A 16312-nucleotide genomic window follows, 5' to 3' on the forward strand; every position below is an offset into this window, starting at 1 on the left:
GTCCCCTGCATCGGCAGGCGGACTCTCAACCACTGCGCCACCAGGGAAGCCCCCTTAACCATTTTTAAGTGTACCATTCAGTGGTGGTAAGTACATTTACGTTCTTGTGTAATGGAGCTTCATTCCTGTTTTTTTTTTCCTTCCAGTTTAATGGAGGTGTAATTGACATCCAGCCCTAAGTTCTAGGTGTACAGCATAATGATTTGACTTACATACACCATGAAATGTTTACCACAATAACTTTTAGTGAACACCCATCATCTCATATAGGTATAAAATAACAGAGAAAGAAAAAAAAATTCTTTCCTCGTGATGCGATCTCTTAGGGTTTACTCTCAAAACTTTCATATATAACGTACAGCAGTGGTAATTAATCATAATCATGTCATACACTATACATCGCTCGTACTTATTTATCTTATAACTGGAAGTTTGTACCTTTTAACCACCTTCATCCAGTTCCCCCTCTTGCCACTTCTGGTAACCACAAATGTGATTCCTTTCTCTGTGAGTTTGCTGGTTGAATTATCATTGACCTACATCACTATGTTCCTAGTGTACAACCTATTGATTCGATATTTCTATACATTTCAAAATGATCACCACGATGAGTCGAGTTGCATCATCACCATATAAAGATACTGTGTCATCGTTGACTCTGTTCCTATCCTGTACATTTTATCCCCGTGACATTTATTTTGCAACTGAAAGTTTGTACCTCTTAATCTCCCTCACCTATTTCACTCATCCCCTCACTCCTCTTCCCTCTGGCGACCACCTGTTTGTTCCCTGTATCTATGACTCTGTTTCTGTTTTGTTATGTTCGTTCTTTTTTTTTTAATTCCACATATAGTACAGTATTTATCTTCCACATCTTGGCTATTGTAAATAGTGCAGTAATGAACATAGGGGTGCATATATCTTTTTGAGTTAGTGTTTTTCTTTTCTTCGGAAAGACACCCAGAAGTGGAATTTTGGATTGTACGGTAGTTTTAATTTAATCTCCATACTGTTTTCCACAGTGGTTGCACCAATTTACATTCCCACCAACAGTGCACGAGGGTTCCCTTTTCTCCACACCCTCACCAACCCTTGTTATTTGTTGTCTTTTGAAAATAACCATTCTGACTGGTGTGAGGTGATATCTTATTACATTTTTTTTTTTTTTTTTTTTGCGGTACGCGGGCCTCTCACTGCTGTGGCCTCTCCCACCGCAGAGCACAGGCTCCGGACGCGCAGGCTCAGCGGCCATGGCCCATGGGCCCAGCCGCTCCGCGACATGCGGGATCCTCCCGGACCGGGACACGAACCCGCATACCCTGCATCGGCAGGTGGACTCCCAACCACTGTGCCACCAGGGAAGCCCTCTTATTACAGTTTGGATTTGCATTTCCCTGATCATTTGTGATGTTGAGCATCTCTTCATGTGTTTGTTGGCATCTGTATGTCTTTTTTGGAAAAATGTCTATTCAGGTCTTCTGCCCATTTTTTTTTTTTTTTTCTCAGTATGCGGGCCTCTCACTGTTGTGGCCTCTCCCATTGCGGAGCACAGGCTCCAGACGCGCAGGCTCAGTGGCCATGACTCACGGGCCCAGCCGCTCTGTGGCATGTGGGATCTTCCCAGACCAGGGCACGAACCCGTGTCCCCTGCATCGGCAGGCGGACTCTCAACCGCTGCGCCACCAGGGAAGCCCTTCTGCCCATTTTTTAATCAGGTTGTTTGCTTTTTTCATGTTGAGTTGTATGAGTTCTTTGTACTTTGGATATTAACCCCTTATCAGATATATCATTTGCAAATACCTTCTCCCATTCAGTGGGCAACCTTTTTGGTTTGTTGATGGTTTCCTTCATTGTGCAAAAGCTTTTTAGTTTGGTGTTGCTCTATTTATTTTTGCTCTTGTTTCCCTTGTCTGGGGAGACATATCCAAAAAAATATTGCTAAGACCAATGTCAAAGAGTTTTCTTCTAGAATTTTTATGCTTTCAGGTCTTACATTTAAGTCTTTAATCCATTTTGAGTTTATTTTTGTGTGTGGTGTGAGAGAATAGTCCCATTTTCTCAACACCGTTTATTGAAGAGCTGTCTTCTTTTCATTATATATTCTTGCCTCCTTTGTCATAGATTTATTGACTATATAATGTGCGTTCATTCCTAGACTGTCTATTCTGTTCCATCGGTCTATGTGTTTTTGTGCCAGTACCATACTGTTTTGATGACTGTAGGTTTGTAGTATAGTTTGAGAGCAGGGAGCATGATACCTCCAGCTTTGTTGTTCTTTCTCAAAGTTGTTTTGGCTACTTGGGGTCTTTTGTCTTTTCATAGAAATTTCAGAATTTTTTTTTTGGTTCTGTGAAAAATGCCATTGGTGTTTTGATAGGGATTGCATTGACTCTCTAGATTGCCTTGCGTAGAATGGTCGCTTTAACAATATTCATTCTCCCAGTCCATGAGCATGGTGTATTTTTCCATTTGTTCGTGTCATCTTCAATTTCTTTCTTATAGTTTTCTGAGTACAAGTCTTTCACCTCCTCGGTTAGATTTATACCTAGGTATTTTATTCTTTTGGATGTGATTGTAAATGGGATTGTTTTCTTAATTTCTCTTTCTGATAGTTTGTTGTTAGTGTGTAGAAACACAACAGATTTGTATATATTAGTTTTATATCCTGCAGTATCATTTATCAGTTCTAATTGTTTTTTTGGTGGTGTGTTTAGGATTTTCTGTATATAGTATCATGTCATCTGCAGACAGTTTTACTTCTTCCATTCCAATTCGGATTCCTTGTATTTATTTTTTCTTATCTGATGGTTGTGGCTAGGAATTCCAGTACCATGTTGAATACAGCTTCATTCTTTTTTATATACTACCCATGAATTCTGCTCCTGTTGTTATATACAATCCTAAGACTCTCTTTATTTTTATTATTTTTAAAATTTTTTATAAATTTATTTATTTTTGGCTGTGTTGGGTCTTCGTTGCTGCACACAGGCTTTCTGTAGTTGTGGCAAGCGGGGGCTGCTCTTCGTTGCAGTGCACAGGCTTCTCACTGCATTGGCTTCTCTTGTTGCAGAGCACGGGCTGTAGGCACACGGCTTCAGTAGTTATGGCACACGGGCTCAGTAGTTGTGGCTTGTGGGCTCTAGAGCACAGGCTCAGTAGTTGTGGCACACGGGCTTAGTTGCTCCGTGGCATGTGGGATCTTCCCGGACCAGGGCTCAAACCCATGTCCCCAGCATTGGCAGGCAGATTCTTAACCACTGCACCATCAGGGAAGTCCCCTAAGACTGTCTTTAAATGCAATCACATTTTTAAAAACTTTCATCACCACTCTAAATGGAAACACCAGTACCCCCTGCCATTAAAAAGAAGGCACCCATGAACTACAACAAAAGTGACGGATGTGACTGTATCATATGGCCTGATTCTGTTGCCCGAGAGAGGCCTTGAGCCCAAGCGAGGTGCTGGGGCATCAGCATCGCGTGAGGCCTTCTCCTGAGGGACTCTGGGTAGAGCGGGAACTGAAGGAGGGCCAGCTCTCCCTGTGTGATCTCAGGCTGTTGCTGCCACACATGTGCGTCCCCATGTGCGGGGTCAGCTTGTCCCTCTTCTCACCTACATGTGTCTGTGGTTCCCCTCTGGGGAATGCCCGGTGGAAGTGCAGGGTGGCACCCGGGACAAGGCCCAGCTCCTGGAGGCGGGCTCTGGAGCCAGGCCCCTTGTCAGCCCCTGCTGTGCCCCCCACCCACAGGAGAAACAAAGTCCTGAACCACTTCAGCATCATGCAGCAGCGGCGGCTCAAGGACCAGGACCAGGACGAGGAGGACGAGGAGAAGGAGAAGCGTGGGCGCAAGAAGGCCAGTGAGCTGCGCATCCACGACCTGGAGGATGACCTGGAGATGTCCTCTGACGACAGCGAGGCCAGTGGCGAGGAGGGTGAGGCTGGCAGAGCTTCCGTGGCTGGGGTGGTCGGCACAGCTGCCTGATTAGTGCCCGGTCATAATTTATCAAGGTGGCTGTGTGATGACTGAGAGGTTAATGCCCCTGAAAGGAAAACTTGGTTACTCATGGGCCCCTGGGCCCGGGAGCTTGTCCGCTTGGGGAAGCGCCAGGGTTGGTAGGAGGCAGCAGGGAGCCATAGGAAGGCCTCGGCCACAGCCTCAACTGGGGTCTCCAAGGAAACAGCTTAGGACTGGCCAGTTTGAGTCATGCCAGTGGGCTCTGGGCCAAGGCATGGTCTCTGGCTGCCCAGGTGATACAGGGCAGGGATGGTGGCCCTGCGTGTGAGAGAGAAGGGGGTGGTGGGGGTGTGGAGTCGGGTTGGCCTGTGGGTGAGAGGTGCGCCCCTGGGCCAGCTCTTTGCCTCTTAGAGGAATTGGGGCCGGTCCTGGTGCCTCTCCCCAGGAGGCAAAGGCCCCAGACACCAGGTGTCATCGGATTCACAGAGCGTGAAGTGTGCCCATGCGAGCCCCTCCCCTTGTCTCCCCTTCCCCAGGCGGCCGAGCCCTCAAAGCCAAGAAGAAGGCACCACCCAGCAAGGGGGGCAGGAAGAAGAAGAAGAAGAAGGGGTCAGACGACGAGGCCTTTGAGGACAGTGACGACGGGGACTTCGAGGGCCAGGAGGTGGACTACATGTCCGACGGCTCCAGGTGAGGCAGGCAGGAGGCGGGTGTGAGACCCTGGGCCGGCCTGCACACGCACTCCCTCACCCTCTGCCCGCTCTCGTCTGCTCGCCTTGCAGCAGCTCCCAGGACGAGCTGGAGGGCAAGCCCAAGGTCACCCAGCAGGAGGAGGGCCCTAAGGGCGTGGACGAGCAGAGCGAGAGCAGCGAGGAGAGCGAGGAGGAGAAGCCGCCCGAGGAGGACAAGGAGGACGAGGAGGAGAAGAAGGCGCCCACGCCGCAGGACAAGAAGCGGAAGAAAGGTGGGTGCGCCTCCCCCGGCCGTGGCCCAGGCCCCTGATCTGGGATGGGGCTGGGGGGGCGGGGCCTCCGCTCCTGACGCCCCTCCTCTGGCCCCACGCAGACAGCAGCGAGGAGTCGGACAGCTCGGAGGAGAGCGACATCGACAGCGAGGCCTCCTCGGCGCTCTTCATGGCGGTAAGGCCCAGCCCGGGGCGGGGGGACGGCGTGTCCCTCTCCAGACTCACATCCCCAACTCCGGTGTCCCAGAAGAAGAAGACGCCCCCCAAGAGGGAGCGGAAGCAGTCGGGCGGCAGCTCCCGGGGCAACAGCCGGCCCGGCACACCCAGCACGGAGACGGGCAGCACTTCCTCCACCCTGAGGGCAGCCGCCAACAAGCTGGAGCAGGGTGAGTCGCCCCATCCCACCCTGCCCACCTCAACCTCTTGACCCCGTACTTGCCCTCCCTTTCAGCATCCTGTCTGCCTGCCCCTGAACCCCTTGCACATGTAATCCTGGCACCGCTGGCCCGGGGTTCCCCCAGGGGTCCAGCCTCCCCGCCCTGGCTCAGCCCCGCCTCTGCTCCCACAGGGAAGCGGACCAGCGAGACGCCGGCGGCCAAGCGGCTGCGGCTGGACACCGGGCCCCAGAGCCTGTCGGGGAAGTCCACCCCTCAGCCCCAGTCCGGGAAGTCCACTCCCAGCAGCGGGTAAGTTGGCGAGGATGGCAGGAGCAGGGAGGGGGCTTGGGGGGGGCCTCGGAGGGGGCCTTGGGGACGGAGGGCCGCCTGCTGACACCCACCTGCCCACTTCCAGCGACGTGCAGGTGACCGAGGATGCCGTGCGCCGCTACCTGACACGGAAGCCCATGACCACCAAGGACCTGCTGAAAAAGTTCCAGACCAAGAAGACGGGGCTGAGCAGTGAGCAGACGGTGAACGTGCTGGCCCAGATCCTCAAGCGCCTGAACCCCGAGCACAAGATGATCAACGACAAGATGCACTTCTCCCTCAAGGAGTGAGGCTCCCCCCAATAAACATGCTCTGTTTTCTAGAATCCTCGGGCTCTTGATTCCCACACTCACCACCTCCTCCCACTGCCCGTCTGTCACCCCACCCTCTGCGTCTGAGGACCCCAGTGTTTTCTCCACAGTTTACTTCTCTCAGTCTCCAGTCCCCTGCTTCTGAAACCTCTAGAACTTAATCCTCTCCTTACCCCTCAACCTCCTCCACTGGGCTTCTGCTGGGTGACATCTTTCAGGTCTTCCATTTGACCAGTTCTCTTCAGCTGTGGCTTATCCACCACCTAAACCCATTCAGTACTTAGTTTCCATGTCTGTTTTCCAATTCTCCAAGTTATCTTTGTTTCTTTCTCAGATCAGCAGGTCTGTTTTGAGTGTCTGGCCCCTTCTGTTTTTGATCCCTTCTTTCGCATTTTTAGTTTTAAGCATCCTTGACTTACAGTCTCCATCACACTCACCTAGGACCTGAAGCTCACGGGCATCCTGCTGTATCCTGACTCCTTTTCATGATCTGTTCTCGTGTTTTGGGATCTGGGATGGCGGACTCATGGCCAGCTCGGGCCTCTATCTGTGAGACTCCCGCATGGTCTGCTTTGCAGGCAAGTCCTTCCAGATGGTTTTTGCATACGCTCCCAGCAGGTGCCCCAGAAGTCCTGTCCTGAGCCCATTTTAGGTGTGGTTCTCAGCTTGTGGCTCTGTCCCTACATGGCCACAAAATCCCATACCCCCTTCTTGCTGATCTTGGCATCTGGCCCCTATTTTTCAACTTCCCAGTGATGTTTCTGGGGCTTCCCTTAGATTCTTACAAGTTGGTTAGGCGTTTATTTTATCTAGCATTGCTAGGAGTGCTGTAGCAGGAGGGCTTTTTGAGTTCGTGGACAGTCACGTTGCTGGAAACGGAATTTGGCAGCAGGAGTACTTTTGAACCCCCGTTGGAGTGATCCAGCTGGGGGCAGGATGCCGGCCTTCCGTCTTGCCCAAGCTGGAGGCTGCGGGTGGAAAACTTTCCCATCCAGTTCCACGGGCCCTTGGCTGCCGAGCGGGAATGCCTGAGACGCCAGGTTAATTCCTAGGAATGTCCCAGGTCATTCCACCCTCCCTCCCCATCCTTCCGCCAGGCCTTTTGGGAGAGAAGCAATGGCCCCTTGCCCTGGCAATTTCACCCCTGCTCTGCCTGCCACGTGGACCGAGGTGTAAGGCCTCCCCACCAGGCCGGGCCATGTGCCCCGGGGGTTCAGAGCAGGGGTCTTGCATTCAGCTTGACTTGGGTCCAAATCCCACCGGTGTTTCTTAATTCTGGGTGACTTTGGATAAGTGACATTCCCACCCCCCATCTGAAAGTAGTCTCCATAAACAGCGCAAGAACAACCACACCAAAATCACTGAGGCGGTCCCCTGTGGGTGGAGCTGAGGTCCTCTCCAGTCTCTTGCTGATACAAAAGGCAGCGAATAACCCTGAGCTTGCATCTTGCCTCACCTGAGGAGGATGAGTTCCTGAGCAGGTGTCCTGGATCAGAGGGATGTGATTTGCACTTTCTGTAGCAAATGCTCAGCGGCTACCGATTTACAGTGCCACCAACAGGCGTGCCCGTGTCTCTCTCACACACACACACACACACACACACACACACACACACACACACACACCCAGCCGGGTGTAAGCAGACTTTGATGTCTGCCAATCTTGGGTGCACAGTCTCATCCGAGTTTTAACCCAGTCTCACCTGCGTGAGATCGAGCACCTCGTCAAACCTCCACAAGCTGTTCGTATTTCCCTTGCCTCAGAAGCTCTCACAACTGCACAGTGCCAGGCACCACGTTACACACTAAATGCGTCTTCTGTCTGTCCTCCCCATGTGGGAGGGACTCTGGTTTAGCCCCCTTTCACGGCTGGGGATGGAGGCTCACTTCCCTGGGGTGATGGGAAGGGCAGGGAGGTCACCGGGACCAGGGTGGGGCTTAAGCGCCCCTCTGCTCTGATGCCCTCTGACCCTAGGGCAGGACTGAGGTCCCAGGGGGCTCAGGTTGGCCTTCTAGAGACAGGAGTCCCTGCGGGGTGAGCTTCCTGCCCCTGGTGTCCCAGCTCTTGGCTGTCCCCGGGCCTCTCCCCTTTCCTGTTTTGATGCTGGCTCTGCCAGGCCCGGAGACAGGGGCATGATGTCTTAATCCTCCAGGCAGGAGCCATGATGGATTCCCCGTCAGCTCACCCACCTGCCAACCCACCTCTTCCCCCTACCCACATCTGCTCTACCTGGTGCATGACACAGGGGCTACTGAGCCCCAGCACCCTGCCCAAGTGGGGAGAGCCCCCAGTGGGGGACCCACGGGGCCCCCCACCTCTCCCTCCAGACGGCAGGTCGGGTGGGGACCCTGGTTGCCCGCCCTGGGCTCGGCCCTGGCTGCCGCCACGACACTCGTAAATCAGGGGGCGGAGGGGGTGTCGGAAATAGGTCTGTGGAATGTCTGGATGGGGTATGCGGGGGGTGTGCGCCCTTAACTCTTAGAAGGATGTGTGGTGTGGGGCAGGAGGAAAGGGACTGCCTGGGCCCCAGGTGTGGGACGCGGAGGCTTTTGTGACACGGCAGCAGCCGGCAGTGAAGAGGTTATCTCCGCAGCTCAGGCCGGGGGATAAATTGAGGACGCAGGGCATCTCCACCCTCAGGACCTGCCCGTCACCATGGCCACAGGACGAGTCCTGCTAGGCTCTCTGCTGCTCCTGACCCTGCACTTGGACCTCCGCGGGGGCCCTGGGGCCTGGGGGGCTTCGGTGGCAGAGGAGGAGCTCTTGTCTGAGCCAGTGGTGGACAGAGGGACCCGGAGGCCGCAGCTGGGTAAGGACCCCCAGAACGCCGTGCGCTCCCCGACTCCTTCCCGCCCAGACCCTGCCCGCTGTCAGCTGCCCCCTGTCCCCGCAGGCACCCGCCCGCGCCGAGCCCTGGCCGGCCCGTGCCAGCTGTGGAGCCTACCCTTGCCCGTGGCCGAGCTGGGCTTGGGCTACACGTCGGAGGAGACGGTCATCTTCCGCTACTGTGCCGGCAGTTGTCCCCGCGGCGCCCGCACCCAGCACGGCCTGACGCTGGCCCGGCTGCGGGGCCAGGGCCGAGCCCACGGTGGGCCCTGCTGCCGCCCCACCCGCTACGCCGATGTGGCCTTCCTCGACGACCGCCACCGCTGGCAGCGGCTGCCCCAGCTCTCGGCGGCAGCCTGTGGCTGCGGCGGCTGAGAATGCCCGGCCTGGGGCCCTGCAGCCGCTGGAGGAGCTCAGCTGACTTACTTATTGGAGGCTTGGATGCCGAGGCGAAGAGAAGGGGAGGTGGTTTGGGCCGCCAGCAAGGGGCGCAATAAAGGAAACTGCTCCTCCAGCCTCGTGAGTGTGTGTCCTGCCGGGGATGCTCCCGATGGGTGAGCAGGTGGGGTCCCAGGCTTCCCCTGCAGATTCCAGCCCCCCAAAACAGCCGGTGCCAGGAAGGCCAGCTTGTCCACTCTCCAACTTTATTCACAAACACGGTGTCTTTGAGCAGCTGTGGGGGAGGGCCCCGGGGTCAGCAGGGTGGGGGCAGCTGCCCGGGCTCCCCAGGCCCCATCCCCTCAGGGAGGGAGCGGCAGATCACAGAGATGCGTCGGCCCCGGGGAACCCGATGCTCCCCAAAAAAGGACTCTTCATCCCGAAGGATCTCGTGAGAGAAGTCATAACGGGCCGAACCCCTGCAAGAGAAAATAGAGGCTGTGGCCGGGTGGGGTGAGGGCAGCCCCTGTTCAAGGCAGAGCGCCTGCGGTGGGGGGTAGAGTCTGCCGTCAGGGCTGAATGAGAGAAGGTGCTCAAAGTGCTGGGTGGGCATCTCAGGAGTTACTGGTGGGGTGGGGGCTCCCTGGCTGCCAGTACCTAAGGATGTAGAGGGAGCCCGGCTCCAGCAAGAGTTCCAGCCACTCCCCTGGCTCCTGGGTGTGCACCAGCCGCATGACGCTGGGAGACAGCAGGGACAGGCCAGCAATCGTGGATCCACAGAACTGGAAGAGGGGACACACTGGCAGGTGGGCTTTGGCCTGGCCGGCTCACCCCCAGCCGGGAACTCCAAGGCACTGGCCTCTGCACACCTTGATGCTGTCCACGTGTGGCTTGATGTACCCCCGAGGTTCCAGGTCCAGCACGTGCACCGAGGAGAGCAGGGTCTGGCCGGGGCCAAAGGCGGCTGCCTGCACACGCTGCAGGATGGACCGGCTTGCCTCTGACCAGCGCGACTTCTCTGTCTCTCGGAAGCCGTGGATGGCCTGCCCAGAGAGCTCAGGTCAAGCCTGGAAGCTCCCACGGGGGAAAAGGGAAACTAAGGCACATTGTGGGGCTGGGGTGGGTTGGGGGAGAGGGTGGTGGAAGTGCAAAGCAAAGGCCTGGTTTTTCCAGCATGACCCTTGACCCCACCCTCAACTCACAACCTTGGTCCAATCTACCCCATGATGCTGGGTCTCAGACCCCAACCCTGACCCATCTGGGTCTGGCCTTAGTCCTTTTTTAAAAAAAATTATTTATTTTTGGCTGTGTTGGGTCTCCGTTGCTGCGCGCAGGCTTTCTCTAGTTGCGGTGAGCGGGGGCTACTCTTCGTTGCGGCGTGTGGGCTTCTCATTGCGGTGGCTTCTCTTGTTGCGGAGCACGGGCTTCAGTAGCTGTGGCGTCTGGGCTCAGGAGTTGTGGCACATGGGCTTAGTTGCTCCGTGGTGTGTGGGATCTTCCTGGACCAGGGATCGAACCCCTGGCCTCAGTCCTTTCTACCCACCATCAGGCTCCAATTCAGTCCCAGATGCCGTCCCTAATGCTGACCCAGCTTCAATATTCACAACATGATCCCACCCAACACCAGGTCCACCCCCAACACGTTACCCTCCCTCACTCCCTCCACACCGTTTCCCCCCCTAACTTTGGTCCTGTTCCCCAAACACCCCTCAGTTCCAGGTTCTGCCTCCAGTTATGACCCTGCCCTCATGTCCAAAGCGCTCTCCCTGCCCGCAAGGCCCCTCAGCTTCAAGACACTGCCCCCATTCCCAGGTCCCGCCCCCAGATGTAGCCCCGCCCACCATTGCCAGGGCCGGGGGTCAGAGGTCAGGGGTCATAGAAGGATTGGGCCAAGGCTAGAGGTTAAGGGCAGAGTACAGCTAGGCTGAGATCTAGGGGTCAAGGGAGTGACGTCAAGCCTGTGATTATGGGCTGGGGCCAGGTTTGTGGAGTTAGGGGATTCAGTCAAAGGTCAAAGCGAGGCGCCTCCCGTTCCCCCTCTCTTTACTGGGTCATTCCCACCCCCATACAAACAGGCTGGCTCCCAGCTTAAAAACAGGACATAAACAAAAGATCCTCTTCCTTTAATGGTAGAATTGTCATGTCACCATTTTGCAGCCCTTATTGGAATATTGGTGGTTCTAGACAAGGACTCATTCCCTTCTAACGTCATGAAAGAGGGACAACTGGATTTAATGTGCCTCCTGCTAGAAGGCACCCTCACCTGAGAGGTCATTTGCCAAAAAGCGGAATGTGAATCCGATCAGATTTGTCTAGATTCATACACCAGGTTACCGGAAATACCAAGGACAGAATCGCATCATCAAAATTCAGACAGAGGGAAAGTCCACAAGACAAACAACGATGTTTCTCCAACAGGTGAATTTCAAGGAAAGAGAAGAAAAAGAGGGAGAGATTGAGAGATTAAGGGGAAACCTGCAGTAATAAGACACTTAAAGGTTTATCAACCAGCGGCAATGCCTGCACCTTATTGGGATCCTGATTGGAACAAACTAAAAAAAAGAAATCGCGACAACCAGGGAAATTTTGACATGGGTTGAATATTCGACCATGGTAAGTGTTGTTATTTTTTTAAAGTTTGAAAATGATATTGTGGTTGTCTTTTTAAAGATTCCTTATCCTTTTGTCTATTTATTTTTTAAATTTTTACAGGTTTTTTTTTTTTTGCGACACTGCTTGGCATGTAGGATCTTGGTTCCCTGACCAGGGGTTGAACCTGTACCCCCTGCAGTGGAAGCGTGGATTCTTAACCACGGGACCACCAGGGAAGTCCCTGTTTACTTATTTATTTATTTAGTTTTAGCTGCGTTGGGTCTTCGTTTTTGGGGCCGGCTTTCTCCAGTTTTGGCGAGCGGGAGCTACCCTTCATTGCGGTGCACAGGCTTCTCATTGTGGTGGCTTCTCTTATTGCGGAGCACGGGCTCTAGGCACTTGGGCTTCAGTACTTGTGGCATGTGGGCTCAGTAGTTGTGGCTCATGGGCTCTAGAGCGCAGGCTCAGTAGTTGTGGAGCACAGGCTGAGTTGCTCCGCGGCATGTGGGATCTTCCCGGACCAGGGCTCGAAAACCCCTGTCCCCGGCATTGTCAGGCAGATTCTTAACCACTGCGCCACCAGGGAAGTCCCCCTATTTATTTATTTATTTATTGGCTGCGTTGGGTCTTCGTTGCTGCATGCGTTGGGTCTTCGTTGCTGCACGCGGGCTTTCTCTAATTTCAGCGAGCAAGGGTTACTCTTGGTTGCGGTGCGCTGGCTTCTCATTGCAGTGGCTTCTCTTGTTGCGGAGCATGGGCTCTAGGCACATGGGCTTCAGTAGTTGTGGCACACGGGCTCAGTAGTTGTGGCTCGCGGGCTCTAGAGCGCAGGCTCTGTAGTTGTGGCGCACGGGCTTAGTTGCTCCGTGGCATGTGGGATCTTCCCGGACCAGGGCTCGAACCCGTGTCCCCTGCATTGGCAGACGGATTCTTAACCACTGAGCCACCAGGGAAGCCCCCCCTATTTATTTTTATTTTTTTAATTTTTTAAATTTGTTTTTGGCTGCGTTGGGTCTTCGTTGCTGTGCGTGGGCTTTCTCTAACTGTGGCTCCGCCCCCAGCGCCAGCAGCCTCACCGCGTCCCAGTGATCGTACTCGTATCGACGGCGGCGCAGCTGCGGTTCCAGCTCGCCGCTCAGTATCTCCTCCTCGGCCGCGCTCAGGAAGCCGGGCCGTACCACGGCCGCGTCCCGTAGGCGGCTTAGCACGGCCGGCCCCGAGCCCCGCACCCAGCCCTGCCCGGCCACACTCCACAGCGCTAGCCGCCCACTCCCGGCCATTGCCCCGGAGCCGGGTCGTGGAAGCTGCCGGGGTCCGGAGCACGCCCCCGCCCCAGAGCCATTGGCTGTGGTTACGCCGAGTCCCTCCAGCGATTGGCGTTTCTCAGAGTCCCGCCTCTCGCTCAAGGCTACTGGTTGTTACTCGGCTTGCCCTCTCGAGCTATTGGCTCTCCCCAGAATCCGCCTCCTCTCCCGCGGTATTGGGCGCCATCGACCGCAGTGACTCAGACTAATGGCTGTGCCTAAAGTCCGTCTTCCAGAGGGCGGGGCGGGGTGGGGAGGGTCTACTCTTTGTGTGGTGCGCAGGCTTCTCATTGCGGTGGCTTCTCTTGTTGCAGAGCACGGGCTCTAGGGGCGCAGGCTTCCGTAGTTGTGGCTCACAGGCTCTAGAGTGCAGCTCAGTAGGTGTGGCGCATGGGCTTCTTTGCTCCGCGGCATGTGGGATCTTCCCGGACCAGGGCTTGAACCCGTGTCCCCTGCATTGGCAGGTGGATTCTTAACCACTGTGCCACCAGGGAAGTCCCCCGCTATTTATTTTTCATTAACTATTTTTTTTGAATGAAAGATTCTTTATATTCTGTAGTGCTTTATAATTTTCAAAAGTTTCACACACACAATTTCATATAATCCCATAATAACCCTTTTTTTAATCCCCTACGCCTATATTGCCCCTCTCCCCTTCCCTCTTCCCACTGGTAACCACTAGTTTGTTCTCTGTATCAGGGGTCCTCAACCCCTGGGCTGCGGACTGGCCTTTTTGGAACCGGGCTGCACAGCAGGAGGTGAGTGGCAGGCAAGCAAGCGAAGCTTCATCTGCTGCTCCCCATTGCTCCCCATCGCTCGCGTTACCACCTGAACCATCCCCCCACCCCCAATGTCCTTGGAAAAATTGTCTTTCACAATTGACTATTTTGTTGTACTTCTTTAGATTCCACATATTAGTGATACCATACAGAATTTGTCTTTCTGTCTGACTTAATTCACTTCGCTTAATACCCTCCAAGTCCATCCATGGTGCTGCAAATGGCAAAACCTCGTTCTTTTTCATGGCTGAGTAGTATTCCACCGTGTATATATACACCACATCTTCTTTATCCATTCCTCTGTTGATGGACACTCTGGTTGCTTCCATATCTTGGCTATTGTAAATAACGCTATGAACATTGGGGTGCATGTACCTTTTCTAATTGGAGTTTTTGTTTTTTGGGCATATATACCCAGGAGTGGAATTGCTGGGTCATGTGGTAGTTCTATTTTTAGTTTTTTGAGACATAAAGATTCCTTATCCTTTTAGAAATACATACCGAAATATTTACAGATGAAATGAAAAGCTGGGATTTTCTTCAAAGTAATACAGTGCCATGGGGGGTGGGGGGGGAGGGACGAATCACAATTGGCCGTGAATTGGTAATTCTTGAGTTGGTGTGATGGGTACGTGAGACCTCATTATCCTAACTTCTCAACTTCTGTATACATTATAAGGTGTGCACAATGAAAAGTTCAGCTAAATGTATCCGATGAATGAAGCCAAATTAAAAAGTCCTCTGGGGCTTCCCTGGTGGCGCAGTGGTTAAGAATCTGCCTGCCAATGTAGGGTACACGGGTTCGAGCCCTGGTCCAGGAAGATCCCACATGTCACAGAGCAACTAAGCCCGTGAGCCACAACTACTGAGCCTGTGTGCCTAGAGCCCGTGAACCTCAACTACTGAGCCCGTGTGCCACAACTCCCGCACGCCTAGAGCCCGCGCTCCGCAACAAGAGAAGCCACCGCAGTGAGAAGCCCACGCACCACAACGAAGAGTAGCCCATGCGTAGCAACGGAGACCCAACGCAACCAAAAATAAATAAATAAAAAAATTTTTAAAAGCCCCCTGAATTAAAAAAAATAAAAAGAAATTGACCTCAACACACCCTCCAGCGACAGCCCCAAGTTCTCTGTTCTCCTTGACAGCAAAATTCCTTAAAAGACTTGTTTAGCTCCAATATTTTCCAGCCCCTTCTCTCTGGCTCCACTCCAATCTGGTTTTTGGCCCCCAAAGCACCGAAAGTGTTCTTATTTATCTAAGGCCACTCGTGATTTCCGAGGTCCAAACGCCATAGCCAGTTCTCAGCCTGACCACTAAGTCATAGACATGCTGAAGTCTCCTACATTTTTATTTCCAACCCTGACCCCAGACTTACCCATCCCGTGGGATGTCTGGGGCACTTGGACATCAAACGTCCAAAACCGGCTCCTGATCGTGGCCCCCAGTCCTGCTCCTCCTGAACTTTCCCAGGAACGTCTTATCTTTCCTTCCATCTTTCTAGCTGCTTTGGGCCAACGCCTTGGAGTTTTGGGAGATGACTTTCTCTCTCAAATTTCACATTGCAGCTGACAGCCATGCCTGTAGTTTTTGTTTTGTTTTGTTTTGTTTTTGGCTGTGGCCTCTCCCGTTGCAGAGCACAGGCTCCGGATGCGCAGGCTCAGCGGCCACGGCTCACGGGCCCAGCCGCTCCGCGGCACGTGGCATCCTCCCGGACCAGGGCACGAACCTGTGTCTCCTGCATCGGCAGGCGGACTCTCAACCACTGCGCCACCAGGGAAGCCCCTTGCCTTTAGTTTTTATTTATTTGAAAAATTTATTATTATTATTATTTTTGACTGCGTTGGGTCTTCGTTGCATTGTGCGGGCTTCGCATTGCGGTGGCTTCTCTTGTTACAGAGCACAGGCTCTAGGGACGTGGGCTCAGTAGTTGTGGCGCACGGACTTAGTTGCTCCTTGGCATGTGGGATCTTCCCAGACCAGGGATGGAACCTGTGTCCCCTGCATTGGCATAAGGATTCTAAACCGCTGCGCCAAAGGGGAAGTCCCAGCCCTGCCTTTAAAAGCTGGCTAGAATCTGACCTCTCTCACCACGTGTCCGGAGCCGTCAGCCTTCCTCTGGGTGATTACAAGTTTCCTCACTGGTCTCCTGGTTTCTGTACTTGCCGCTCTCCACCCACCACTCTGTGGTTCTTTTTGTTCTTCTTCTTGAAACCCTCTATGGGGCATCTCCCTCCTTGCTCAGACCTACCAGGCCTTTTACGACCTGTATTCCTCCCCTTCCTGCTCTCATCTTCTCCTCTCTCCCCCTCACTCTCTCCAGCTACCCCAGCCTCCTCGTGCTTCCGCCCATGTGCCAGCCACAGTCCTGCCACAGGGCCTTTGCACTTGCCATGCCCTCTGCCTAGACTGCTGTCTCCCAATATAGCAAGCTTGCTCCCCCCACCCTCTGCAAAGACCTCCTTCAGGTCTTTGCTCAAATGTCACCCTCTCA

At 53.9% G+C, this 16312-nt stretch overlaps 3 protein-coding genes across 5 annotated transcripts in view; 2 read left to right on the top strand and 1 right to left on the bottom strand.

The window, feature by feature from the left end:
* The window catches only part of GTF2F1 (general transcription factor IIF subunit 1), a 10558-nt gene extending 4606 nt beyond the window's left edge, over positions 1–5952 (top strand). For 2 of the 3 annotated variants that reach the window (XM_024745975.1, XM_024745974.1), the window contains 7 exons: positions 3749–3933; positions 4493–4646; positions 4739–4920; positions 5022–5095; positions 5168–5306; positions 5489–5606; positions 5713–5952. In XM_024745975.1, coding sequence (XP_024601743.1) covers positions 3749–3933; positions 4493–4646; positions 4739–4920; positions 5022–5095; positions 5168–5306; positions 5489–5606; positions 5713–5917 — 1057 coding nt within the window. In that variant the 3' untranslated portion in view covers positions 5918–5952. The remainder of the gene's footprint in view (positions 1–3748; positions 3934–4492; positions 4647–4738; positions 4921–5021; positions 5096–5167; positions 5307–5488; positions 5607–5712) is intronic. The other variant, XM_024745976.1, reaches the window with a different exon arrangement.
* Positions 5953–8444: 2492 nt separating this feature from the next.
* Positions 8445–9213, top strand: PSPN (persephin). The gene is made up of 2 exons (XM_024745983.1): positions 8445–8748; positions 8833–9213. Exons 1-2 carry the CDS (start codon positions 8595–8597, stop codon positions 9138–9140), a joined length of 462 nt encoding a protein of 153 aa, XP_024601751.1. The 5' UTR covers positions 8445–8594; the 3' UTR covers positions 9141–9213.
* Positions 9214–9392: 179 nt separating this feature from the next.
* ALKBH7 (alkB homolog 7, RNA demethylase) lies at positions 9393–13049 on the bottom strand. Its single transcript, XM_024745894.1, has 4 exons — positions 12812–13049; positions 10013–10186; positions 9801–9925; positions 9393–9622 (listed from the first exon to the last, which is right to left on the bottom strand). Exons 1-4 carry the CDS (start codon positions 13013–13015, stop codon positions 9460–9462), a joined length of 666 nt encoding a protein of 221 aa, XP_024601662.1. The 5' UTR covers positions 13016–13049; the 3' UTR covers positions 9393–9459.
* Positions 13050–16312: the final 3263 nt, after the last annotated feature.

Source organism: Neophocaena asiaeorientalis, unplaced genomic scaffold (genome assembly GCF_003031525.2).
Source record: "Neophocaena asiaeorientalis asiaeorientalis breed wild unplaced genomic scaffold, Neophocaena_asiaeorientalis_V1.1 scaffold357, whole genome shotgun sequence".
NCBI lineage: Eukaryota > Metazoa > Chordata > Mammalia > Artiodactyla > Phocoenidae > Neophocaena > Neophocaena asiaeorientalis.